This window comes from Anarrhichthys ocellatus, unplaced genomic scaffold, assembly GCF_004355925.1.
Source record: "Anarrhichthys ocellatus isolate YVR2014 unplaced genomic scaffold, GSC_Weel_1.0 scaffold24, whole genome shotgun sequence".
In the NCBI taxonomy this organism is placed as follows: Eukaryota; Metazoa; Chordata; class Actinopteri; order Perciformes; family Anarhichadidae; genus Anarrhichthys; species Anarrhichthys ocellatus.
Window position 1 is genome coordinate 1097137 of NW_022280054.1, and position 25926 is coordinate 1123062.

Here is a 25926-nt window from a genome sequence, read left to right on the forward strand (position 1 = left end):
CGGTGTATTGTGCAGAGGAAAGGCGATAGCCTTGGGTAAGGTGAATGTGAGCGGGGATGGGCTCTTAGCTAGGTGGGGTCCTAAGCTGTTTCTGTGTCTTCCGAAAGACTCTTTAAAGAGTTGTTGTGAGACAAAGAGATTGTGGGCATGGAGGAGATCATTACAGAAAGCTTTAATCAGCTTCAACACCGGAGACAACAAGCCCTGCAGCTACTGGCTAGTCTGGCTAGTCGGCACACAGAGCCTGGACCTGGACTTCAGCCTCTGTGCAGTGTGTGTGTGTGTGTGTGTGTGTGCGTCAAACTGAAGTGAACCTGGATCCATCTTCATCCTAATTCGTGTATCTTTTGTTGCCTTTCCACTTATTTTCTGCTGTTTTGAGCGGTGAACTGAAATATGAACATATATTAGAAATATTGCATACTTTAATCATACTTTTTTTATGACTTCAGATCTGAACTACTGTGGCACCCACCAGCCCTGTAAGAACGGCGGGACCTGCACCAACACGGAGCCAAATGAGTACCACTGTGAGTGCCAGGAAGGTTTCAGAGGACGCAGCTGTGACATTGGTGAGTTTGTACCAATGTACCAGAAAACTAATTGTTCAAATACTGTATGTGGATGCAGCAGATAGGAAATGTGAAATGAAAATCATGAAAGATCATGAAATACACAAATTCACGTCTCACACACTGCAGTGCTCTAATGTCCACTTATTTATTACACCTAGACATTTTGAGCAAAACTGCTCTTAATCAGACTAAAGCTCACCATCTTAGAAATAGTCATGATATATACATTATGATGCAATCATGTGACCCGGGTGTCTGAAGTGACATAGAAAAAGCATACATTGCATAATAGAAACACACCTCTATACACATCCACACATATGTATCTATCACACCCGTGTTTATGTACATGAACATAGATGCATACATGGTGCACATCGCTTTACATTCATAAAGTACCAAGTTCTATAGTGTAAGGTGACACTCAATGAACATCCCTGGAGAAAACAGTAAATATATATTTACAAAAATATATTATGAGGAAGTCAAATCACATCCTAATTTGTCTTTTCATCATCCTCTCCTCTCGTCAGTGGAGCATGCGTGTTTGTCGTCACCGTGTATGAACGGAGCCACCTGTGTGGAAGACCCAACGGGCTTCAGCTGTACTTGTACCGACGACTGGACCGGTCACACCTGCGCTGACGGTGATTGACAATGCTACACACGCACACGCACACAAACACAGATGTGCTCATCACACACACAAACACTGAGCTGAGGGGCTGGGCAGTGTGAGATTATCTGTGATTGGTAGTTATTGGATGAAAGCCAGTCAGTTACTCTAATCAATCAAACAGAGGAAGCTAAATTAGCCTGAACACAAACGGCAATCAGTGGTCTGTCTCGCCCCGTTTCTGGCTTTGTGTGTGTGGGTGTAAACAGTATTTACACTGCCAAGAAAAGGTGAGTTGGAGCATCTTTAATCAACTCTGTTGATTGACTGTAACAAGAAGTGAAACTGTGTGTTAATTGTATTTTTTTTTTTAATAGCAGTGAATCAAGGGCTCATTGTCTAGTGTTCCTCGTTCAGACATGATGTCCTGCAAAGTACATCCAGACTTTGATCCAAATATGGTGGATTAGAGTTCACAAATGTCAGCAGAGTGCGTCACCTGATCAGACAGGTGTGGCTGTAGCACTGTTGTAAGAGTGGGCTCTCATGTCCACATATTAAAGTGTTGAGTAAAAACGAGAAAAACACTGAAGCCCAAATTGCTCCTGATGCAATTAGAAACAATGGAAAAATGACTAGATCTGAAACACAAAGCAGATCCTGATAACAAGGAAGCTACTGGCCACAAGATGAGAACAAAAGTACAAAAGCTGCAAGACTAGCATGCATCAATCGCTAGTCTTCTGCCCTGTAGTGTCGAACTACTCAGTGAATAACAGCAGACTTTAATCCCACACGTGAGAATTTGTGCGGCGACATCCTGTTCCCTCGTGATGTGCATTCATGGGAAAGAAATGTTGTTTTGGGACCAAAGTGTCTGCCAAATGAATGTAATGTTATCAGATTGTGTTTGCTCAGCGAGGAAAGTGAAACCAATGCTATTAAGACAATACACACTTGTGTTTAGAACAGGAATGCTATGTTGTTGTTGTTGTTGTTGTTGTTGTTGTTGGCGTTTGTCCTCATCAGTTGTGGTGACATTAGTTTGCTGATGTTTCTCCTAAAAATATCCAATACTCGACCGTCTAACTTTGGCCATTACAAAGACTCTGCAACCAGTGACACCAGCTGCCCATGGAAGACAAAGCAATTCTCAGCCACAAAAATGACATTATAGCATGCGATCTGTTCCAAGAAAGTTTAACCGCTGTTGTACCACATGAGGAACCATTAAGATTTTATTTTGCATCACAGAACACACAAAGAGTCCTCAGTGTTTATCTTCCGATCAGTGTTTATTTATGTGCACTTTAGTCACTGTTGGTTTTCTGCACTAACCTGAATTCTTAACAGTCACGTAAACAAATAACATGGTTTCTGTGATCAACGTAAAAGATCTGAGAAACTTAACACAGCTAGATTTCTGCCAAAGAAACCTGGTCTCTTGGCCATGTAATGCAAGCACGGGTGCAAGACGAAGACTTAAGACAGAGAAAATAAAGATATATAGAAGTGTGGTAGGATGAAATACATAATCATTAAATATAGTGGTGCATCCTTGCATTAAAAATGATTTAATTCAAGTTTGACTAAAATAATGATAGAAATTAGAGCAACAAAGGCTGAGATATCCTGACTTTTAATGGAAAGTATGAGTCATGCTCAGAAACACCGGATCATACATTTCCCATGATCCCGATCTCATAATCCGAGCTATTTTGGGTGAAATTGTCGGGGTTCCACATCCACTGCTTTTTTCCACAGGCTAAGTAGTAAACTTAATTACGAATAAAGTCACCATTCAGTGTAAAAAAACAACAAAAGTGGAATGTCCCTTTTTAAAGTAGCCTCTAGAAGTCTAAATAACTCAGCTTCTACAGACACATTTGTAAACATCTTCAGTTGGAGGAATATTTTTAAAGACATGCATTGAGTCACAAAGTTTGATCTGTCCACATCTCGATCCCCGGTTCACACTTTATTACATTTTGCAGCAGCCGTCATACCATGTACGATCTCCCACTTCCGTGTTTTCAAGCGTGGGTAAAGGTCAAAAATGATTTTGGCGGCTAAGTAACAACTGAGCTGTCACAACCGTCAGTCATGGGCTCGATCCTGTGGTCTGTCTTTGTGTGTGTGTGTGTGTGTGTGCGTGTGTGTGATAGACTAGTGTAAACACCAGGTTTGAGCTTGTGTGTGTGTGTGTGTGTGTGTGTGTGGCTACAGGTGCGATTGGATCACACAGGTTACGGTCTGTCAGAGCTGCGTGTGTAAACAAGCAGTGTTCCACGTCCTCTACTTTCACCTCGATCAGGATAAACAATGCTGGCATGTCAACACTTTTATTACAGAGAGAGAGAGAGAGAGAGTAAGAGGAGAGAGGGACAAACAGCACTAGTTTATTTTTGCTCTTGTTATTTGTTGTTGGCTTGATTAACAGTCCATCTATCTCTGTCTCTGTGTGTGTGTGTGTTGTGGGGGTCTCTCTGAGGAATACACAGTGAGAGGATTGTCAGACATGCAGAGAATGACAACCATAACCACAACACAGCTCTGCTTACAGACTTAGATTTATATATGTAACCGATATTAATTAAAGTCTTCGATGTTTGTTATGAATTCCTCATCTAGTTTTGGGAGACGTGCTGCTTGCTTGGCTGGGTTATTATTGGAGTCAGGGTCGGGAGGATTGGAAGCGGTTGTTCTGCAGGTTTAGGTATATGACAAAAGGTTATGAGACAGAGAGCCCTTGACTAAAAGATGTATAGCACAGAGAATGGAAATGGGAAAAACTATGATGCCACGAATGCACAAATATGCAATGTGTAATAGGAAGTCATGCTTGGTTAACCCCTAATATGAGAGCATCTCTCTGTCTGTTTGTGCTCCTCACATTTATTTATCTGTTTTTAATTCCTCCTCACAGGAGTGGAATCAGGCATGGCAGCCCCATTTTTCTATTTCTAGTTAACCCCTTGTCCTTTTTTTCCTCCATCATGCTTCCCTTTATTTAAATTACCTCTTTCCTCCCTCCTCTCTGGGAAAGGTTTGAGGCGACAGCCATGTCCGTGCAGCAGATGATTTCTTTATCACTGTTTGCACAGAAACCAGAGCAGCAGAAAAGAGAATGAAAACACGGACCGCTAAAGCATCCGCATACCAATGCCACAGTTCAGATCACACATATCCACACGGTGGCATCGCACAGACCCATTGAGACACAAAGTGTCTCGTTGATATTCCCCCACACACACACACACACACACACACACACACACACATTCCCATTACACACTCCAGTTGTTCATGTGCCATATTTTCTCTTCCCAGCGGTGAGGCAGTGTGATCGGAGCCCCTGTGGCCGTGGAGCAACCTGTCAGGAGGCTCCTGGAGGTCACCGGTGCCTCTGCCCGCCTGGATGGTCCGGCAGGACGTGCCAGCTGGGTCAGTGTCTAAATCAAATGATGACTAAATCAAGACTAAATGTAGGGATAGGCAATAATTCACTATCATTGTTTAGTGAACCCAAACAAAACCATTGGTATAATATTATCTTGTGATGTCATTCCACTCTCTTATTCAAATGAATAATGCTAAATGAAATGAATGACAGTTATTGACCAAATTAGCTACACAAGGTCCATTTAGTAGCTGTTCTCGATGTAGTCACGAAAATGCTCAAATTAAAAGAAAAAGACAGTGTGCACTTGAAGAACTTCTGGTCCATGTCAGCTTCAAAGTTGAGATTAATAGTTCGTTCTTGACCTCGACAAAACAATCTCACCACACGGTCCATTCAGCAGCTGTTCTGGAGCCTTCAAATGGAAATCCAAACTAGTTATTGAGGGTTTTGTTTTGAAAGGTTTAGCCTGATGCATACTGGTGGAACACAGTACACTGGTTTGACAGCAGTTTAATTATTTAGTTTCTGTTCATTTTGCATATATTTTTCTTATAGTGATACAACATCTGAAAATTGTGATATTGATTTCAAGCATTTTACACAGCCTTAAGTAGAAGAAATGTATGCAAAGAAAGAAAACTGAGATGTAAATAGTGTTTTAAAGATGGAAGATGGCAGAACTATGTACAACTACTGTACAACTAATCACTACAATATTACATTTGAACCTGAACTGATCTGATGGTCGGAGCAAAGACTCAACAGTTGGTGCAAAGGGATCGAATCTGAATGTAATGCTTCAGAAGTTTAGCATAATGTTTGTATCATTTTTCATCATTAAAGTCTGTCACTACAGTTGTTTGCACAAAGTTCTATTAATGAGAAAATCTGATATTTATCATCCTCAAAGGAATCTATTCATTGGAGTTTTAACACTGATCCTCCAACAAGTTAAATCAATCTGAGCTGTAATTTACAGCTGGTTCCAAAGGCTGTGTTTCAATGAGCAATATGTGATCATGTGCTCCATTTGAAGTGGAATATGCTTTTAAAGCACAAATTAAAGAGGCAGAAAAGGCCGACAGCATGTTAATTCTCGTATCAAGCCATCCTGACTCAGAATCAGTATTCTCTAAATGCACTGTCACGTCACTTTGGGCCGCATTCACTTATATTGACAAGTATAGTCCCACAGGGTTGTTGTGTGTACAGCGGAGGAAATAGTGTACAGGATCAAGTCACACACACACACACAGAGGATACACACAATCCATACAGAGGCTCGCGGGTTATGAAGTTAAAGTGAGACATATTTCAGGATGACAGCCTCTCCTGCTCCTCTGTGTTACAGTGATATGTCACTCTGACACTTGATAATCCCCCATAGTTCCACATCACAGGTCAGTAGCTTAGAGTCACACACACACACACATACACAGTGTTCAAACGCAAGTGATAAAAGTCTTTATAGCCTGAGCCATGAGGCAGAGCATCAGTAGTGCCTCAAATGGGGAAAAGCAATTATACTTTCTATCAGTTCCACTTTTATTAGCCGACTTCTGTCCCTACATATTCTCCACAGGCTTTTTCCATAGATAAAACACACACACACACACACACACACGTTCTCCACCGGTGCTAAATCCTAATAGACCTCTCACTGACTGTAACAGGTTTAGATTACCTATAACTGACTGACTACTTCCTCTTTATTCATTCATTCTTTCTAATCCTCCTCCTCCTCCTGCTATCGGAGCCAAGCCCTCGGGGGTTCCTGGCTTCTTACACTCCCAGTGTGACAGAGGGTGGGAATAGGAGGCACACATACACTTAACAGCAGCAGTGATACAGCAGGGGGGTCTGTGCAGGGAAGATGTAAGAAGATGCTACAAGGCATTACTTTGGATGTACTGTGCATTCGTAAACATATTTGTGAAAGGAAAGCACTCTGTCTCCAAGTGCTGGTGTGCGTCCTGCTGGCGTCTGCCCAGCCATTCCCCAGTTCACTTCAAGCATCCACTTCAAAACTGAATTTAACAGGTGGCTGAAGATCATTGGGGCCCAGTAGGAGACATCCAGGATTAGATTCAGTAGTTTTATGGGATGTTTTATCTCATTTCAGTGAGAGGTTTACGGTAATTTGTGTAGTTTGAGAGGTTGCAACAAGATGAGAACGGTATTTTGGTGTATTAATAGATTGGGTCAATAGTGGCATTTTGTGGGTCTTTTAACTTAATTTCCTATATACCAACTGCCAAAACAACAACCTATAAATAATAGTACATATTGTATACTTTGTAATATTACTGTGTATAGTGATGGCTTTTGCACAATTAACTGAACAATAATACATTTCTGTAAAAAAAAGTGTCCATTTAGAATTATAGAGAAACTGAAGTGCTCAGTTTATCTGGTTTAGATCCATCAGAGACATTAGATGTGATGTCTAAAGTAAAGATGAAATGTTCATCAGATTTTTATTTTTAGAAACTGCTTCTTTCTCCCTTTAGACACCAACGAGTGTGAAATGAGTATATGCGTCCACGCCCGCTCTTGTCGCAACCTAATCGGTGGATACCTGTGTGACTGCCTTCCTGGATGGACGGGGCCTAACTGTGACATCAGTGAGTATAAAAGGGAAAGGAAAGGAATTAAAGAAAGAGGAACGATTGTCCTGTAGCCAGTAGAGTAAGATGAAGAGCCTGTTTGTGTTTAAACAGCAGTTCCCCTGCAGCCCAGAGTCCCTGTGGGCTGGAGATCATTTCACTCAAAGGCCAGTTCCATCAATCTTCTGTCAGAGGGAATCACTGCAAGACACTAAAAATGTGACACTAACCAAAAAGAGTGTGAAGTTTCATTTTTTAATATTATCTCCTGCATCTCCTTTGTGATGTAAAAAATACAATCTGACATCCTGGTTGCACAGTATACTGCAACATCATTAATCACGGTCTGTTCTCTTTTCACTTTGTATATCGTTGTTTACAATAAACACAGACATATCAAACCACCGTGTGACAGATTAATATAGTGTTTATGCTTTCTCTGATTTCTAGGGAACAGCAGCTGTCAGGGTTTGTGTTTGAACGGCGGACGTTGTGAGGTGAGAGTCCCGGCTGTGCTGCTGTTCTCTGTCTGTCTAATGTGCCTATGTCCTCTCTGCGTATCTCAGCTTCACTGTCTTCCTCTCACTCTCACATTGACTGTAGTGACATTGTCACATTGTTTCTATCATTCATTATCTTCAATCGTATACCTTAAAGTTCTTACACAACTCGAGAAACTAAGTTTTAATCACCGTCTCTCCAGAGTGCCCTTTCCCCTTATATAAGCATTGCTCTCTCTGTTTTACATATAATTAACTAATAATCGATATACTGTCCCATGTAGGACCAGATGTCAGGGTCCAGATGCTTGTGTCCACCTGGTTTCTCTGGGAAATATTGCCAAATTGGTCTGACTCCTTGCGACAGCGCCCCCTGCCTGCATGGAGGACAGTGTGTGGAGCAGGATGGAAGGACCTTCACGTGCAACTGTCCCACTGGATATTCAGGAGTCTTCTGTGAGGTTGGACAACCTTCATAGATGTTAGCTTAAGGCTAGTCTGCTGACTGAAAACATCTTCAATCTGGAAAACTTCATAGAGTGGAATCATAAAAAGAAATGTAAAACAGTAAAACACAAATGAAATTATTAATGAAAAATTAAAAAATATATATAGAATGTTATTTTGATATTCTTAATTACATCTTGAAAACACATAGAGTAGTTCACATTACTGTACATTTGATGTCAAGCTGTTCCAAAGAGACTCACCTAAATATATTTAATGGAATATTAATTGCAAAAAGTGCACCAGTAAGGTACATAACACCGTTTAAAGGAATACTTCAACCCCAAAATGATCATTTGTATGTTACCTTTAATTCTTGAAGAAAACTTGTTTTTTCTCGCATGTGAATGTGAATCCAAAAATAGGGGCCGCGTTTAACAATTGCAAAACTATATCAAACTCTCACACAACTTGTTCAGTATAATCCAAAAATTAGTATAATCTAATTTTTACAGTCGAATGCTCACTCCTTCCAAAATTCATCCATTTTCGCAAAGATCCCTCTAAAAATAACTTTGGTTGACTGTAAATGCAGAAGTGTCTTAGTAAGGTTTTGCAAAAATGCCTGTTTGGAAGTATTCCACTGAGCATAAACTGGATAGATGAGATTTGGATTTTACTGCACAAGTGTGAGAGTTTGTGAATGGATGTTGTGATATAAAATTGCTGTTGTTAAACTCAACAAAGGTTGAGTAATTCTACCCGTGTTACTTTAAATTCTTGGTAAAATGTGAATGAGCACCTTAAAATTTTGGAAAATGTCCGGCAGACATTAGGTACGTAGAGATGCTCATACATGAACCCTCATATGTAGACGATATACAGAGAGAATTAATACATTTAATTTGTTAAACATTTAGGCAGATGTCTTACATCTACTTAAACTGGTTATGGGGATCAGTAGCCTCACAATACCGACAGATAAAGCTCCAACAAGGGAAGTAGCTTAAAGATGCCGGTCAATATTTGCTTTGTCACAGATCTGACAAAATGGATGTAACTGCAACTGTTTTGTTTTTTACCATGATTTCAGAAAGCATTGGATATGTGCAATCCCAACCCTTGCCACAAGGGGGTGCCCTGTCACAGCATGGAGGGCAGATACTTGTGTGCGTGCCCCGAGGGTTACTATGGTAACGAGTGCATGAACCTCAAAAATCCCTGCATTGGTCAACACTGTCCAGGTAAGAACAATATGGGTGGGTGCCTTAATAAAAGTACAAAATCTCTATGAAGTGTGGTCCGACCTCTCTGTCTCTGCCTCCGTGTCTTGTAGGCGCCATGTCTGACACAACCCACGGGGGGGTCAGCATCTACATCATCCTGGTAGGCATCCTAGCTTTAGTGACGGTCTGTGGCTGTGCGGCGTGCGCCTTCATCCTCTCGCACATCCATCGAAAGCGGAAAAAGCAGCAGGCCGTCCCGCAGGAAGAAGGCATCAACAACCAGAGGGAGTTTGTCAACCTCATCAGAAACGTGGACCGTCCCGTGCCCCTCCTGCCTCCTGCCGCCCCACTCGCACACCCTCCAGCCCCTCCTGCCCCAGTCTCGCGTTGCTATGAGGAGATTGAACTGACACTGCCACCCTCCCCAGCACCTTCACACCCGTCTCCGGCACTAAAGCATCCCCACGGCCCCAAACTGGACATTTCAAACCGGGAGAGGGAGAAGTTGAACCGCTACAACTACACAGACAACCAGGAACTGGAGGCCTGACCCTTGAACCTTTTGGGCCTCGGAGGAGCTTTTTTAGTTCTATTTAATTTTGTGTTCTTCGCACTCTCTCGCCAACGGGGACCTGTTTCCAGTTTCTTGCACTGTGTCACTGTTGCAGTTATGAAAATGGGGTGACCTTATGACCTTTATGTGCTCGAATAGCACCAGAAAACACCTGAGGAGTGAAGGCTGCTAAGTAAAAGGGTCAAAAGTCTAACTGTGTTGTCATCTTTGACTTTATTAACTACGAGAGGCAGCAGATGCATGATGTTTGACTGACAGACTCATCAGACTCTTGATTTATTCTTGAGGCTTAAAGACTTGCCTTGGAGTGCCTGAGATACAGTCAAGAGGAAATAGAGGATCAATCCTCTGTAGGAGCCTATCAACCTGTTTCCTGGTCCATGATGCCATTTGATTGGGGTTCAGACCTCCATTTCTGTTTGTGACTGAACTCTGAGATCAATGAATAGACGCTTATTTAACACTCAATGTGTGTGTCTGTGTCTGGTCGTGTGTGTGAGAGTGAAAGAGAGAATGTATATTATGAGTGTATGTGGGGGAGAAGGACAGTTTACTTTAAGAAAAAAAAACTAAGTTGATATATGTCAAAGTGGGTGCATACTCCTGCTCTAAAGGCTTTTAAGCCTTTGTTTTAAAACTATACACTGTTGCCTGTATTGTCTTTGTAATACTACAGTTTGTCGAAGATGTATGATTGTTTCATACCTGCGTGTAAAGTAGCTTTTTTTGTACATGAATATATTGTACATATTGATGCCCTTTTTGTACTGTGGTTTGGTCTGAAAGTATCACTGTATTGCTTTGCTCTGTTTGTCCCATTTCACTTTCCATTTGGAGCAACCAGCACATGTGAATTGTAATAAAAGTGCATTAACCAACTCTATTTCATTTTTTTATTGCCTTTAATCATTTATTACCAGAGTTACAGTCGCTGCTAGTGGGAGGTGTTGCCACACAGAGATCATTATCTATTGTCAGCAAGAGTGAAGTGCTTCTCGCCCTTTTTATATGTGCATAACAAGTGCATGTTTGGAATGCGATGACAAGCTTTGTTGTAAATATTGTCAGAGGCCCAAGCAAGGATATTTCACGATGGAGCAATAAGGAATACATACTGTAGTATTTGAAGTTATCATTTGCTGTATATTTATTAGTTTGTAATTCAAGTGAGTTAAAAGCTCAAGAAACTGTGCAGGCTCAGTTGTCACAGTCCAACGTCTTTCAACCTCTTAAACCACAGGTTGTTCCATTTGTGCAACCAGCAGTGCATCTACAGTGACCTTATGGATGCCACATTTGTAAGGCTGAGTTGTATAAAAATGTGTAAGTGATGCAGAAGTGATACTATATGAAATTATGCAGCCATAGATAATATTTCAGGCTTTAAATATTTATCTCATTGTAAGATTAAAAGCAGTTTAAGAACAAATGTACAGAGAAAATCATTGTTTAAAGGGTTAAACAGGCAAGTGGTGTTGGCTTTACATTATAAGAAAAAGGTGCAGCAATAAACAGACTTAAGGATACAGAGAACCAGCATCATTTTTAAAAGTGATATGACAAATCAAGATGGTCTTTGCAAGAAAGCATGAAGTACTTCTTACCCTTTGTGATTGTGTGTGTCCACTTCTCAGATGCTATGATAAGCTGTCTTGTTCAAATCACTGTCCTAAAGGAAGATATTTCATGACGGAGCACAGCTCACAGCCACTCACAGTCTCTCTCGCTCTCTTTCTGACACACAACAATGTTGCTGACAGTGTAGGAAAATAATGGCAAACCACCTGATTAACCCGAGTCTTCCTAGAGAACGACTGTGTAGTTATGAGAAACTTGTTTGTTGTTGAAAGTTGGTCAAACTTACAGTACACCCTCTTGTAACCTCAGTGGTGTGTAATTGTAAATTAATTATAATCATTAACTTGGAGTTTCTAAGTGCAACACGTGAGGTATAACAACAAAAACAGCTCAAATATACTGTATCTATTAATATAAAAACATGCAAAATACAACATACAACATGTACAGTTTGTGGCAGTGTACTGTATGTACGCTGCAACCCCCTTCATCTATGTGTGTCGTGATAATATGTGAAAGGATGTGAAAGGAAGGGTTTTATGTCGGGCCAGTGTAAAGTGGCTGCAGGGTCACAGCAGCAACAGTTATGGGCAAATGGATGTGACAAATGTAACCTTTGGCCTGTGCAAAGAGCAGCAGGCTGGAAATGGACACATGCTTCCTGTCACCACCCTGGTCAGGAGGAAACATGGGAAATAAGAGTTTAACATATGCACAAAGTACTCGGGCCTTCTCTACACCTGCTGTATGCACCAGGATGCCAGGCACCAGCCCACTGACGGCATGCTTCTTTGTAGGAGAAGCATCATTCATGTCAATTCTGGATTGCAGAATTTAGTATTTGTTCACAAATACATACTGTTTGTTCACATTTTATTTCATTACACCAGGGTAATCTCAAAAGTGGTGATGACTTCAAAGTTATGGGCATTTCTCCTGTGTTACAGGGACATCTTGTGGCCACAGCAGGTACACAAACGTCAAAACCACTTTTTAAATAGTGTATGACAGGGACATCATGAGTAAACAGAACCAAAGAACATTTATCAACTCTTGGGACTAACAGGCTACTTTAAACAACAGCATATTTACAATGTGATATTTAATTAATCGTTGATGTATTAATGCATACATCAGACATACTTGAATGTTTCAGCTGGTAAAGATGGGTCTAATTTGAATTACTTGACTGGTGGGTATCTTAACCTAATAGCCTAATACATGATAATCTAGACTAGTATTTGATTAAATGTGGAATCAAACATTGCATACAATGGAAATAATCAAGACAGGTACAAGTACACCAGGATATCATATGCAAAATCATATTTTATTCAGGGTACTTTGGAGGGGGCTGGATGTCTCATGTAGGGGGGGGGGGGAAATTGACAGTTGACGTATTGGCCAAACAGTCACTAAAGCGTATAAAGGTAATTGATATACATAAACCGTTAAGTAAAGCTGAAGTTAAGAGTATCATAAAGGATTATACACAAAACATGGCAGGAATACTGGGACTTGAGTGATACAGGATGACATCTCTACAATATTAAAAAACATGTTGGAGTGGGAGTCATACAGAGCAAGAGCCCAAGAGAAGAAAAGGGCATTAACCGATTGAGATTAAGGAATACAGATTTAAATGAAACACTTCATAGAGTATGCAAACATCCAACTGGAGCATGTATGCACTGCAATAAACTGGAAACTGTCCAACATATACTGATAGACTGAAATAGATCTGATGAAGAACGAAATAAGTTAATATCAGGGTTGAATGATGAAAAACGCAAACTTACACAATGGAACTTGCTAAGAAAGACATCATGGAGGACACCAAATATTCTGATGACTTATTTAAAAGTAACAGGAGTAATAGAAATAATTTAATTTGTATTATTTTGTTTATTTTACTGTTAAACTACTGATCGACACTCCAGTCCAACCGGTGGCGGTAATGCACCTCAAAGTTGTTTGCCAACCGCCATTACAAGTCAAAGAAGACGAAGAAGAAGCAGAAGCAGAAGAAGAAGAAGGAGGCGTGTGACACTCCGCTAGCGTCGCCCTCGACAGACCGAAAACAACCCAAGTGTGTGTTGGTGGTCAGTAAAACAGGTACGACGTGAATTTGAAAACGAAGCACATTGTGTTGCGTGTGTTGTTGGTGTTAAAGAGGCTGCGATACACGCGCTGCTCCTGACGTCTTTGAAAACTAGCTAAACTAAAGCTAAGCTAGGCTAGCTGTGATGCTAACTGTCTAACGTTAACAGGCCCGCTGCATGCGCAGTCAGGCCGATGTGCATGCTATCAAACACCTCCGCTAATTATAAAGACATTGCTGTTTGACATCTGAAAACCCTAAACGTGATATGAAGGGTGCGTGAATATCAGAATTAAGTGAAGTTAACAATGCACAAACAGGGCTGTTGTGTAACTTAAATGAGCGTGACAATGACATTGGACCTCGGTAGTTTGCTGTGTTAGCACATTTTAGCTGCTCCTGTAATGTTGATCTACTAAACACAAATAATGCATGTGACAAAACGGAGAGGCGGTTATCTATAAAGCATTGGCAGTAATGTGCAAAAAGTATTCGCTTTAGTTTAGTTTATCTTGAACGTCACTTCCCACTGCAACGACAAATAGTATGGGCTGCAGTCAGGGTTAGTACACAAGGAAGTGACTAAAACTATCAATTCACTTATAAATTAGTTAGAACATATCGTCTTTAGTCAGAGCTGAGTAATAAGGAAATCATACCAGAAAGTATATGTAAATAATGTGTTTGTCTCCTTTTGATATCAATACATTTAGAATATAAAATATATCTATGCCACTGATTTGTTTAAGCACAATGTGCTTGACCCACAGTATTAATAACACAAGTAAAATAGAAAAAAATATCATTAATAATACCGCAGACAAATTAGTCTGAGATATTGCTTGCCTGATGTTATCAGTACTTGAGAAGATTGAGAGTCACACTTTGTGTTTGTGTAAAACAAAGTCTCTGTGTTGTGCTCTTAGATGTATTGATTGTGGTTTATTATTTTAGTAAGAAGTGGTTATGTGCAGTATTCTCTGAGCTCTATCTGTACAGCTTGTCTCGGTCAAATATTTATTTTAAGAAAAGTAGTCTTTTTTTACATCTGTCTCTTTCACTCGACGCCTCTTCCACATCCATATTTGTGCTGCATTTCTTCATGTCCTTGTGTGCTCTCTTTCTCTTCCTCCCTCGCTCTCCTCTCTCATGTTTCCTCTCGCTCTTCCACTCTACAGCAGCCGTGCCACGCCGCGCCCCCACCCCCAGCGGAGCCGTCATGTGGCAAGAGGCCCGCAAACATGAGCGCAAGCTCCGTGGCATGATGGTAGATTACAAACGCCGTGGAGAGCGACGGCGGGAGTACTACGAGAAGATAGTAAGAGACTTCTTTAATCAACAGATCTGAGCGACGTATCCAGTGGAGCTCTGTGGCACGAGTTCCTGTGCTCCAGAATCTCATCTTTCCTGATCTTGCCTCAGTTGTTCTCTCTGTTGAGGCACCGGTTCGAGCTTTAAGTAGGCTCTGATGCGTTGGCTGAAACTCCTTCACCTCCTGCTAGCTTTCTATTTCTGCTAGTTGGTTTTTGTTCTGGCTGTCTACATAGGCAAGGCAAGTTTATTTGTATAGCACATTTCAACAACAAGGTAATTCAAAGTGCTTCACATAAAACCATTAAAAGCATCAAAACATAAGGCAAAAGAAAAGGAGATTTACAAACAATTAAGAAAATGCAGAAATGCAGGAAATTGATTAATATATTAATTGAATGTTGTTCAATTAAAGGCAGCAGCAAACAGAAAATATAGAGCCACATTTAGACCTAAGATGACAGATGACTACACTAACTCTCTTGCGTCAGCATTTTGCACAATAACGAAAAGATTTGTGAGCCAAGATTGGGCCTCACTTTACCAGACACTGTGAAGCACCACATACACGAGCCTATATTGTCCTTATGGGTTGAATAGAAGACGACATTGAGGAGTTTATTGTCTGTGCAGCATATTATCTTTCGCAATTTGGTTAGTTGTTTTATTTAGTTCGTAACAAGATGCCATTTTATTGTCTTCAGACTGCCGCTCGTTTTGTCTCAACAGAAAAAAGATCCAGCGCAGTTTCTGCAGGTTCATGGCCGAGCCTACAAGATCCACCTGGATCCTGCTGTGGCGATGGCTGCAGAGAGCCCCATCAACATGTGAGTACACACACACACACACACTCACCACATTCCAAGAAAAGTGGGGCTTAAAGTCTAAAACCTGAATTTTATTTTAAACGCAATCAGAATAATTAGTTTCAGGTTTAAATAGTCAAGATAATTGAGTGTTGACACTACCCGAGAGCAGCAGTCCCCTTTAGATGATGAGAAACACTGACTGACTTGTAGAAATCCAGTCAAATAAAGAGTCGGATGACGGTTATCGTGAATGAAAATCAAATATTTTGATACAACCTAATTCAATCCTGGGCACAATAGCGTCAAACAGTTGGTAAGAACAGACAACCTGTATATGTAAATTATTTGACTTGTGGGTCTAATTCAATGAAAGTGAAAAACAATGAAAGCTACAAAAAGAGATTGAGTAAAGCCATAACATCAGCAAATGTTAATGTACATTAACCAATACATTTTTCAACATTGTTTTCTATATAAACCTTAACGTTTATCAAATGCCATGTAATTAAACACTTATGTAGGGCTATCTTAGCATTGTCATTGTATCATTTATTATTTATTTAAGTAGATTTTATATAAACCTTTAATCACTTTGACTGATTAGTGGTCAATGAAGTCAAATAATATGGCAGCACTCCAGAAAGTCAGAGATGAAATCAATGCTTTTCCGTCAGGTCAGTGTTGCTGATCAGAATATCTCTGTCTCTCTCTTGTTTTGTCAAAAGGATGCCGTGGCAGGGAGACGCCAACAACATGATTGACAGGTTTGATGTGAGGGCTCACCTGGACTACATCCCCACCTACACGCCTCCGCTGCTCAGCACATCGTAAGTCTTAAAGTTACTTCACGTAACACTGAATCCAGAATCTGTCATTGACAGATTATTCATAGATTATTCTACATTTTGATATTTGGGGCACTTGATTTAAAAGAGAACACAAGTCATGGTTACAAGAAAGTACCGTCATTTTCACAGCGCTATAGCTTGTTTAGCTTGTTATAATTGATCAATATTGAACGTGTTGCATTTCCAAATTGCACTTCGACACTGCATATCCTCGGCTTTTCTTAGCCATATGCTCTGCCATATGTGAGGTACATCGGATGAACAGTTCTCGAGATATAATGCGGAGGACACAGACAGAGATTCCTTGCTTTGTAGTTAGAAGTAAATGAACTGTATTGTATAGTATGCAACAATCGTTTGCCTTGTTTGGTAGGTATGTTTAAATACCTCCTGTGAAGTTTTCATTGTGAAAGTCATGGTTTTATTTACATTCATTTCTCATTGCATCATGAGGGTTAGGGTTACACCATTGTTGAATGCATTTCCTATCTCATATAATATAAAATAAACCTTTTTCTGAATGTTTTAACTCTGTTCTACCCAATACTGTCACCCCAGTCTTGTTACTCTACTCTTATAGTGGTGCATTTTACAACCAGTACCAGTTGTTCTAGTTGTTACTGTATTTAATAATAACTGTGTTACTAAGTAATTCAACGGGTCATTGGTGAGATTATCTTTTCAGTTTCTCCCTCTACACGGCTTCAGATTCATGTTTCAGGCTCAAATGGAAGTAAAACCTGCTCAGAGAAAGTGGTGAAATACAAAACAACCTTCTGCTCTTTGTCTCGTACAGAACAACAGAGCAGGAGATGGAGGAGAGAAAGTGCAATTATGAGCGATACAGAGGCCTGGTGCAGAATGACTTTGCAAACAGTGAGTATCACAAACTTCATAGCTGAAAAGTTGAATTTCATTCGACTAATACATTGCATTAAACATTAGGTCTCATGTTGCAACACTGTGAAGCCACTGTTAATGCTCGTGTTCCTAACGTGCCTGTAATAGTCTGTTAATCTGCCCTCAGTGGGAACATTTTGCAGCGTTGTGCTCTTAAACTCCCTGCTGTCCCACAGTCTCTGAGGAGCAGTGTTTGTACCAGATCTACCTGGATGAGCTCTACGGTGGCCTGCAGAAACCAAATGAGGACGAGAAGAAAAAGTATGTCACTATAATGTTTTTAAAATGTCCCCCCCCACTGTGCATTTATATCGATGATTCTTAGAGTTTTAGGTTTGCGATGCATTTCTGAATCTTTGCTCCTGTTGTGCAGACTGGCTGAAAAGAAGGCCTCTATTGGTTACACCTATGAAGACAGCACCGTGGCGGAGCCAGACCCCGAGTCAGACAAAGATGAAGACAATTCAGAGAGCGAATCCGAAGAGGATGAAGGCATCCCAGATATCGGTGAGGAAACTTACACATCAGGAAATTGAATAATTCAGAGATTAACCAAAATGGTTATTCAGAAAAAGGATGCAGAGCAGAAATGTTAGTTTTAGTCAGATGTAGTCAACCTCATCTTGCTTTGTTTAGTTGCCTCAAGGTCTGGGTATTTAAATCTAATCTCAGTCAAAGGAAAACAAAGATATTTTAGTATAGTTTTAGTCAAAATATCACCTTCTTTCTCCCAAGCCGTGCTGTTGTCATTGTTAACTTTAACCTAAGTAAGTTACTCTGAGTATTATTGTCTGTACTCGTGTGCTGCCGGTGTAGTCCTGACGTATTTTAAACTACTTTTTTTTTTTTTTGTCAACAATATTGGATGTTTATATTCACAGTTAGTTTTTAATGACGTCTCATCTTCGTCTTAGTCACAGGAAAAAAAGATTGACTGACATATTTAGTCAAAGTCAGTCAGTTTGTAACATATCTAGAAATTATTATTCCATCAAGCATGACAATTCAATATTTTCCTCTTGTGTGTGTGTGTGTGTGTTTGTCCTCTTGTGCGTGTGCAGATGTGGAGGTTGATGTTGATGAGTTGAATCAGGAACAGGAGTTGGACCTAAACAAAATTGCAACCCCATATGGAATGGCTGAAGGAGACTTTGTTAGGTAACATATCAGTAATTATATCGTCATGTCTCAAAGGCTGTAATGTGCCGTCATTGAGATTCTTTTGCTTTTATAATTTAGCTTTTTTGTAAAAGCCGAGTGACTTTCCATCTGAATATTTCATCCAAAATCAACTGTATGTCTCTGTCGTTGACTTTTCATGTGTATATTTAAATAAGCATTTAAAAATATAAATATACAACACTCTTGATTTTGTTATTGTGACACCGTTTGACTTTGAGCACCGTGACCTGTTTATCAGGATGTTGAGGAAAGATAAGGAGGAAGTGGAGGCCATCAAACACGCCAAGGCGCTGGAGGCTGAGAAGGCCATGTACTCTGTAAGATAACATCCACTGAGAAATACGAGTGTGTCGTGTGATTGCTATGTGAGATTTAATAAGTAACACATTTGGTCATTTCAGGGCCGGCGTTCTCGCAGACAACGGAGAGAGTTCAGAGAGAAGAGACTAAAAGGGAGACAGATCAGCCCACCAAGGTAAAATAGTTTTTTTTTTTTTTACTGGGGATTTCCTCCTTAACAATAAACTTGCCTCAAAGCGTGTTTAGCTAATAACATAATTCTCCTGTATTTCAGCTATGCAAGGAGAGACAGCCCAACATACGACCCCTATAAACGGTGAGCTGAATGTTTTGTCCTTTTTTGTTCTTAACTTCTTGCTTTGTGGAGTCCGTATTTACATCTGAACTTTGTTTTCTGATCTCTCTTTCAGGCCAGAGTCAGAGTCTAGCTCTGAGTCGCGGTCACGCTCTCGTTCTCCTGGTCCAGAGAAGATCACCTTCATCACCAGCTACGGAGGCAGCGACGATGAAGCAGTAGCCGCAGCAGCAGCGGCAGCAGCGGCAGCAGCGGCAGCCGCCACCGCCGCCGCCGCAACAGCAGCAGCAGCAGCAGCCGCCGCCGCAGCAGCAACAAAAACAAGTGCCCCTCACTCTGGACACGTCCCCTCCAACTTGCAACACCCTGCAGGTCATAGCAGGGGCTCCCGGTCGGTAACTTTCCGGCTTCCTTCCATTAGTTATTGTCCTCGTACAGTTGAATTTGTGTCTGTTGAATTGACTGCAGCTGTTGAGGCAGAAAGAATACTGACGATGAAATACTGATTTTTGTGGTAGGTGAGGTGGATCACAGTTTTTGATCAAGTAAATTGTCAGTGCAGAAAGTTGCTGTTAAAGAACAAATGGACCTATTCTGCATGTACTATAGGGTGAGGTTGAATTAGTTTATGATTGTGCATGTCAGATTATGGCAAAGCAATGAGTATATCATATCGTATACCATGCAAGTATATGAGATTTTGATATTTGCTTATTTATACCTCTCTACAAAGTCCAGCATGTGAAAAAAACAAGAAACCAGAAGTATTCTGACAATAGGCTAGGTGCTGGGCTGGTGTTGTTACTAAAACCGCGTGTCTCTGTTTGTCCAGGAGACGAAGGTCCTCCTCCAGTCGCTCCCCTTCCTCCTCCTCCTGCTCTTCATCTCAGTCCACCTCTCGCTCGTCCTCCCGCTCGCGGCGTACCCGGCGCGGACGCGGGGGAAGGGAGGGGCGCCGATCCCGGACCCGATCGCGGTCGAGACGGCGTTCCAGATCTCACTCCCGGGGTAGAGGAGGGAACGGAGGGGCCGCATCCTGGAGGAGACGGGACCGGACACGATCGCGGTCCACCGACAGAGACCGAGAGCGAGAGAGAGACCGAGACCGAGACCGGGACAGGGATCGAGACAGGAGACGATTCTCAGCACGCAGACGGACGAGGTAAGACTCCCCGGTGTCTCCCAACAGTGCTGCAGTTACTGTTTTGCAACACACATGGCAGTGACACATGCTCGCTTTCTGTTTTCTGTCAGGTCCCGTTCCAGCTCACGGCAGGGGGGCAGTTCGAGGCGAGGGGGTCGGAACAGTGGAGGCCACCGGAGGGGAGACAGCGGCAGCCGCAGTCCCTCTCTGTCCCCCAGTCGCCTCAACCTCAGCCCCTCCCCTCACAGAGGAGACCTGCCTTCTACCAACACCGTCCGTGACAAGCTAAGAAAGTAAGACAATCACCCATCCACTGTAGTCCTGTGCTCTTGGCAAAACCCTGATTTTCATAATTTGCATCCACATTTTACGTTCCATCAGAAGCGATTTCATCACAGCGCCCAAGCAGAATGAACAGAAAATGAAACTATGATTAAGTTTAATTTACGGACACACTGCTCCTATCCTCTGCTGTGTGTCAGTGTTTCACAGAGAGAGAGGTTCAAATCCTACACACACACACACACACAGTTGAAGAGGCCTTTTATGACGGCTAGCATAGTTCACACTACACAACGTTAGCCGGATTTCATACTCGCCGATAGCTTTTGGAGCTTTCTGACTAAAGCCCCAGATCAGAGGCAAGTTGCTGTCGGTTCAGCGCTCGCTGTTCAAAGGCTCGCCGATGCATCACCTGGCAGGCTGAAGATCTGACCTGTCGTGGAGAAACCTGGGGGAAGGGGCGACCCTTAGTCATCCAAAAAAACTGAGGAATTTAACACCAACAGCTAAATTTAGAGCACTTTATTTTACAAAAGGCGGTCTTGTTTTATAACCGTATTGACTCACTTTCTTTTATAAACAAAAATGTTTTGTTACATCATTGCTATTTTTAAAATGTTACATTTTATCTCATCCGTTGTTAAAATTGTATTCATCCACCATGTTTAGATTTTTCTGATGGCAATGTGCTTAAACAAAGAAGTCAGAATAATGTAAAGCACAGAATCTAGAGAAAGAAATGAAACCTATTCCATAGATCCATACAGTGTTGTCAAGCCACAGGAATGATATCATGTGTTTATTAATGCCTTATGTATACCATAACATGATAATGTCTGCATCAACCCAGCTAATTGTCCTTTCTCTGTCCCCGTCTCCAGGCCTGATACTCCGGGTGGTAAAGAGACGGGAGCTGCCAAAGTCAGTAAGAATTTGATCTAGCTGGGTTTTCTTGCTAAAGCCTACGCCTCCCTCATCCCTGACAGGCTGACATGGTTGTCCACCAGACTGGGATGTAGAAGCCATTGTTGCCCACAAAGTGGACATGCACTGCAATCAAAAGCCTGTCATCTATTTTGCAATTTCCATTACAGTATTCCTCACCTTCTCAAGCGTTGGGCTGAGAAGAAACTTGCCACCGCTGAGAAATGACAGACTGAATTAATGCTGCCATCTCCGTATGGAGTGAACATTTCAGCACCCTGTGACGTCGTTATTGTCTTGCTCTTAGTGTGCGTTGTGCGTGCATGTAGACATATATACGTGTGCGCGTGAGAGAGTGCGGCGTCTTTGTATCTGTATTGTAGTCTCATGTACACGTCAGTGCGTCACACATCAATGGCCCCTAAGAGGAAGAAGATTTCTTCTTTTTGTTTCTGACCATGTGTCTTGTTCCAACTTGTGACTCAGTGTTGGCCAAGATGCTTGATTCATCTCTGATGGAAAGACGAGATGGGCGTGCTATGGACAGCCGTCTTGGGGCTTGTTTTAACAAGCAGCAGAGCACGCTCTTACTAAAACTAAAACTTATGTTCCACATAATAATACTGGGACACTTCATTCCTGTCTCATGTCTGTAGCCTAAATATGAAGCCACTGGAAACAGTTCAAAGGTAACAAAATAAGCTTTCCAGCATCTATCAAGCTCACTAATACACATATATCTCCTTTGTTTAATCCGTACAAAACTGAAGTGTAAAATGAAAATCACTTTTTTTATGCCAAACTATATCTAGAAGAAATAACGTGTAAATTACTGAGCTTGTGTTTCCTTCTCATGGTAGCTTCATATTTAGTGTACAGGGACAAGAAAGGGAATATGTGTGTTTCCCAAAATGTCAGACCGTCTCTTTAAGACTAAATAACACATTTATTTGTTGTTAAATTCTAACGTTCTTGACCGTTTGCAGTCCTGAACAAGCTGCTCGCTGCGTTTCCTGGCAAAGAAGAAAAGGTTTTGAATATTCTCCAACAGACAGAGTGGAAGTAATAATCTTCTTCTCTGCAGTGTTGTGACCTGCAGTCTTTCTTGCCTGACCAGGTTCAAACGGCCCAGCGATGGGTGTGTCCGTAACCAAATGCCACTGGCTCTTTCTGAACTTTCCAAACTCACCGAACCTGTACTTGTCGTTGTTTCACTTTTTGACACTCCCCCTCCCCTTTTTCTCGCTGACGGGGGTTCATAATATAAATATATTTAAGTGTAAAGGTTTATGTGACTGGATCCTGTCCTGCTTCTAAACTATCCTATGTAGCAGCTTTGAGCTACAGCAGCAGTTTGCCTCTCTCTCTCTCTCTCTCTCTCTCTCTCTCTCTCTCTCTCTCTCTCACACACACACAGACACAGAGCTTGTAAGATTCAAGTGTGCTTGTCGACTCATCAAACATCGCACGTAATTAATGAATCTGCTGCCTCTTTATCTCCACAAGCTACTGTACATAAAGGTGATAGTATTATAATTGTATGACAGCGTTGTCTTTGATCCTCTCTCTTAAACACACACACACACACACACACACACACACACACACACCCTTACGCTGACACACACTTTTGTCCGGCTTTGAAATGATGTGCTAACACAATTGTGTCACCTGCAGCCCAAGATAACTCCTCAGGAGCGGCTGAAGCTACGAATGCAGAAGGCCCTCAACAAGCAGTGTGAGTACAACTGAACAGGGTGTCCGTGTCGGTGCACAAGTTAAGAAACATGTTGACATGTATCTGTTGGCAATTATGTCACATTATGCAAATAACAAAGTTGTTGTTTTTTCGCCCCCGATTTCCTTTTTTTTTTTTCTTGTCCTGCAGCCAAGGCGGATAAAAGAGCGGCTCAGGTGAAGATCCAGCAGCAGGAAAACAAACGACAGGTGTGTGTGTGTGTGTGTGTGTGTGTGTGTGTGTGTGTGTGTGTGTGTGTGTGTGTGTACTTTAATATCGGGCAGAAACGGACTCTGTCACCCTGTATCTCCACTCATTGCTGAGTGTTTATTTTACAGGAGCGGGAGGGAGAGCTACGAGCCATGGCACGCAAGATACGCATGAAGTAAGAGACAGAGTGTCTGTGTGTGTGAGGACTGTTTGGTATTTGTGTGTTGCAACTGTCTGACCCAGAGGCTCTGCGTTTAGGGAGCGGGAGAGACGTGAGAAAGAGAGGGATGAATGGGAAAGACAGTACGGGCGACAGAGCCACTCGCCTTCTCCTTCTCCTTCCAAATATGGTAAGACTTTAGGTTTCTGATTACAAACAGCCATATGGAACGAATAAAATAATTTAGTTTATTGTGTGTGAGCACAGTCTTACATTTTATTTGTCTGATTTGCTGGCATCAGTGTCTGCTCTGACAGTTTTGCAGACGTTAAGATGCTCTGCCATGATACTGTTTAATGGTGTCTCTGTGTCCTCTGTCCCCTCAGGCCGAGAGCACAACTCACACAGAAGGTATGTGAGAAGCTACAAGAATCTACACAGCTCCAATGAAGCAGAATGAATTATATTATGGGAGACGTTTCACATTAATGCACAAGCACCGTCTCAAAGGCGGCTCATCACAGTGCCTTTACACGCAACACATCAGTGTGTCAAGTCTTGAGAGAGAAGTGGAGCCGGGATCAGAAATTAATCCACTTAAAGCCTAAAGTCAAAGAAAATACCTCAAACTTTTCAAAAGTTTGGTGTAAAGGGGAAATATCATACTCATCTTTAGGTTTATACTTGTACTTAGGTCTCTACTAGAACATGTTTACATCCTCTAATGTTCACAAAACACATTATTTCTCTTATGTCGTCTGTCTGAATACACCTGTGTGTTCACCCTCTGTCTGAAACGCTCCATGGTAGCGTGGAAGACTTTAAGCCCTCAAGCAAAAAGGCCCAGTCTGCTCTGATTGGCTTGCAAGAAAGATATGGTTCACTTTTGTGAAGGTAGTTCCCAAACTGTGGGTGGTTTATTCTAATGAGCCTACACGTGAACGAGGAAGTGGAGTGAACTCCCAATAGCTTGTAGAGTCACATGTTTTCTGATCTAGGCAGCCCACAAAAAGAAACTGACTGGGTTGTCTTATTTCACACGAGTAGCCCAACGACCAAAATATGAAGAGCTCTTTAATACGCAGACTTGCATATTTTCTTCAGGATGTTTGTCAGATTGTGCTGCTTTCACCTTCAAACTGATTTATATGTATTTCTTTTCTTCCAGGAGGTCACGCTCCCGGTCACGGAGTCCACACTACCGACACTGAGCTGTGGAAAACATGGACGCGTCGTACAAAACAAAACCTTGTCATGAGCACACATTCTGTCAAACAAGCAGCCTATTACAATATGAAGCGATGGACTGAACACTATGTTCTCTGGTATGTGTCCACAGAATATTACATTTTGACTGTGATGCCTTTAGTTTCACTAACTACACAGCCAATTGTTTGAGCCAAGCATAGTTTGATCTGCCCTTTTCATTTGTGCTTCATCGTGTAAAGAGACTACAGGTTTGTTAAATGAGTTTCTGGTTTCTTATTCTGCATGCTCCTTTTTTCCTTTTTCTGCCTGACCGGCCCTTCTCTATTTCAGAGTACATAATACGAAGCAATATCTCACCTTTTATCTCTCACTAAAGACCATTTTAAACAGGTTTCATGAGATATTTATACACATCCATTTCAAACGTCTTTATTAAAGAACATGAAGTCAATGTATGAATTCAGTCTATCAACCCCTCTTTTTGTACTCTGTCCTCTGCCAACCGGTTAACAGCAGCAAATAACTCTTTTGTTTTCAATAATATCGAATGTCAAATACAGAACAACAAATAAAATGAACTTTGAAATGATTTGCTCATTTTCTTTTTTTCCCCCCCGTCTCTAAAATCCCTGTTGCTTTTACAGGTTCTACCCAAATAAACAGTTTCGTTGGATATTTAGGTTTTGCATTTGGTCTGCATACCTTTTAAATATTTGATCAAATGTAGGTCACAAATTAGCAACAAACATAAGAAGATCCTCAGAAGTTTTTCACTTCTTGCAGTGTATTTTTTTTATCGGTAGGTGGCGACAAATCTCAGTTGTGCAGCGAAAGGTGCCTCACTGCGGCATCTTGTTACTGACGATCTCTCACTTTTGGGGCATTTTTCGGAGTTTCTGTGGTTTTATAACAGTCACACCTGACCAACGAGAGAAGGAGAAAGGAGTGCTCCTCTTGTTGTAGTTTGGGAGACACCTGTGGGGAAATC

General features: G+C 41.5%; 2 protein-coding genes across 5 annotated transcripts in view; both read left to right on the forward strand.

Annotated features, from left to right (window-relative positions):
- Positions 1–10820, forward strand: part of LOC116390816 (protein jagged-1b) — a 40364-nt gene extending 29544 nt beyond the window's left edge. The window contains exons 7-14 of the mRNA XM_031860916.1: positions 453–572; positions 1109–1222; positions 4522–4635; positions 7105–7218; positions 7651–7697; positions 7985–8161; positions 9241–9391; positions 9484–10820. Coding sequence (XP_031716776.1) covers positions 453–572; positions 1109–1222; positions 4522–4635; positions 7105–7218; positions 7651–7697; positions 7985–8161; positions 9241–9391; positions 9484–9923 — 1277 coding nt within the window. The 3' untranslated portion in view covers positions 9924–10820. The remainder of the gene's footprint in view (positions 1–452; positions 573–1108; positions 1223–4521; positions 4636–7104; positions 7219–7650; positions 7698–7984; positions 8162–9240; positions 9392–9483) is intronic.
- A 2738-nt stretch (positions 10821–13558) lies between these two features.
- clasrp (CLK4-associating serine/arginine rich protein) lies at positions 13559–25528 on the forward strand. 4 transcript variants are annotated; one of them, XM_031860940.1, is made up of 21 exons: positions 13559–13640; positions 14805–14944; positions 15667–15764; positions 16472–16573; positions 17391–17470; positions 17671–17755; positions 17868–18001; positions 18556–18652; positions 18915–18993; positions 19078–19151; positions 19251–19292; positions 19387–19662; positions 20104–20433; positions 20526–20708; positions 21579–21618; positions 23299–23359; positions 23510–23568; positions 23698–23744; positions 23828–23919; positions 24116–24140; positions 24898–25528. In XM_031860940.1, exons 2-21 carry the CDS (start codon positions 14846–14848, stop codon positions 24938–24940), a joined length of 2046 nt encoding a protein of 681 aa, XP_031716800.1. In that variant the 5' UTR covers positions 13559–13640; positions 14805–14845; the 3' UTR covers positions 24941–25528. The 4 variants fall into 4 exon arrangements, with proteins under 4 accessions (XP_031716800.1, XP_031716802.1, XP_031716799.1 ...); XM_031860942.1 differs by lacking the exon at positions 24898–25528 and having other exon boundaries at positions 24116–24891; XM_031860939.1 differs by having other exon boundaries at positions 13578–14944.
- Positions 25529–25926: the final 398 nt, after the last annotated feature.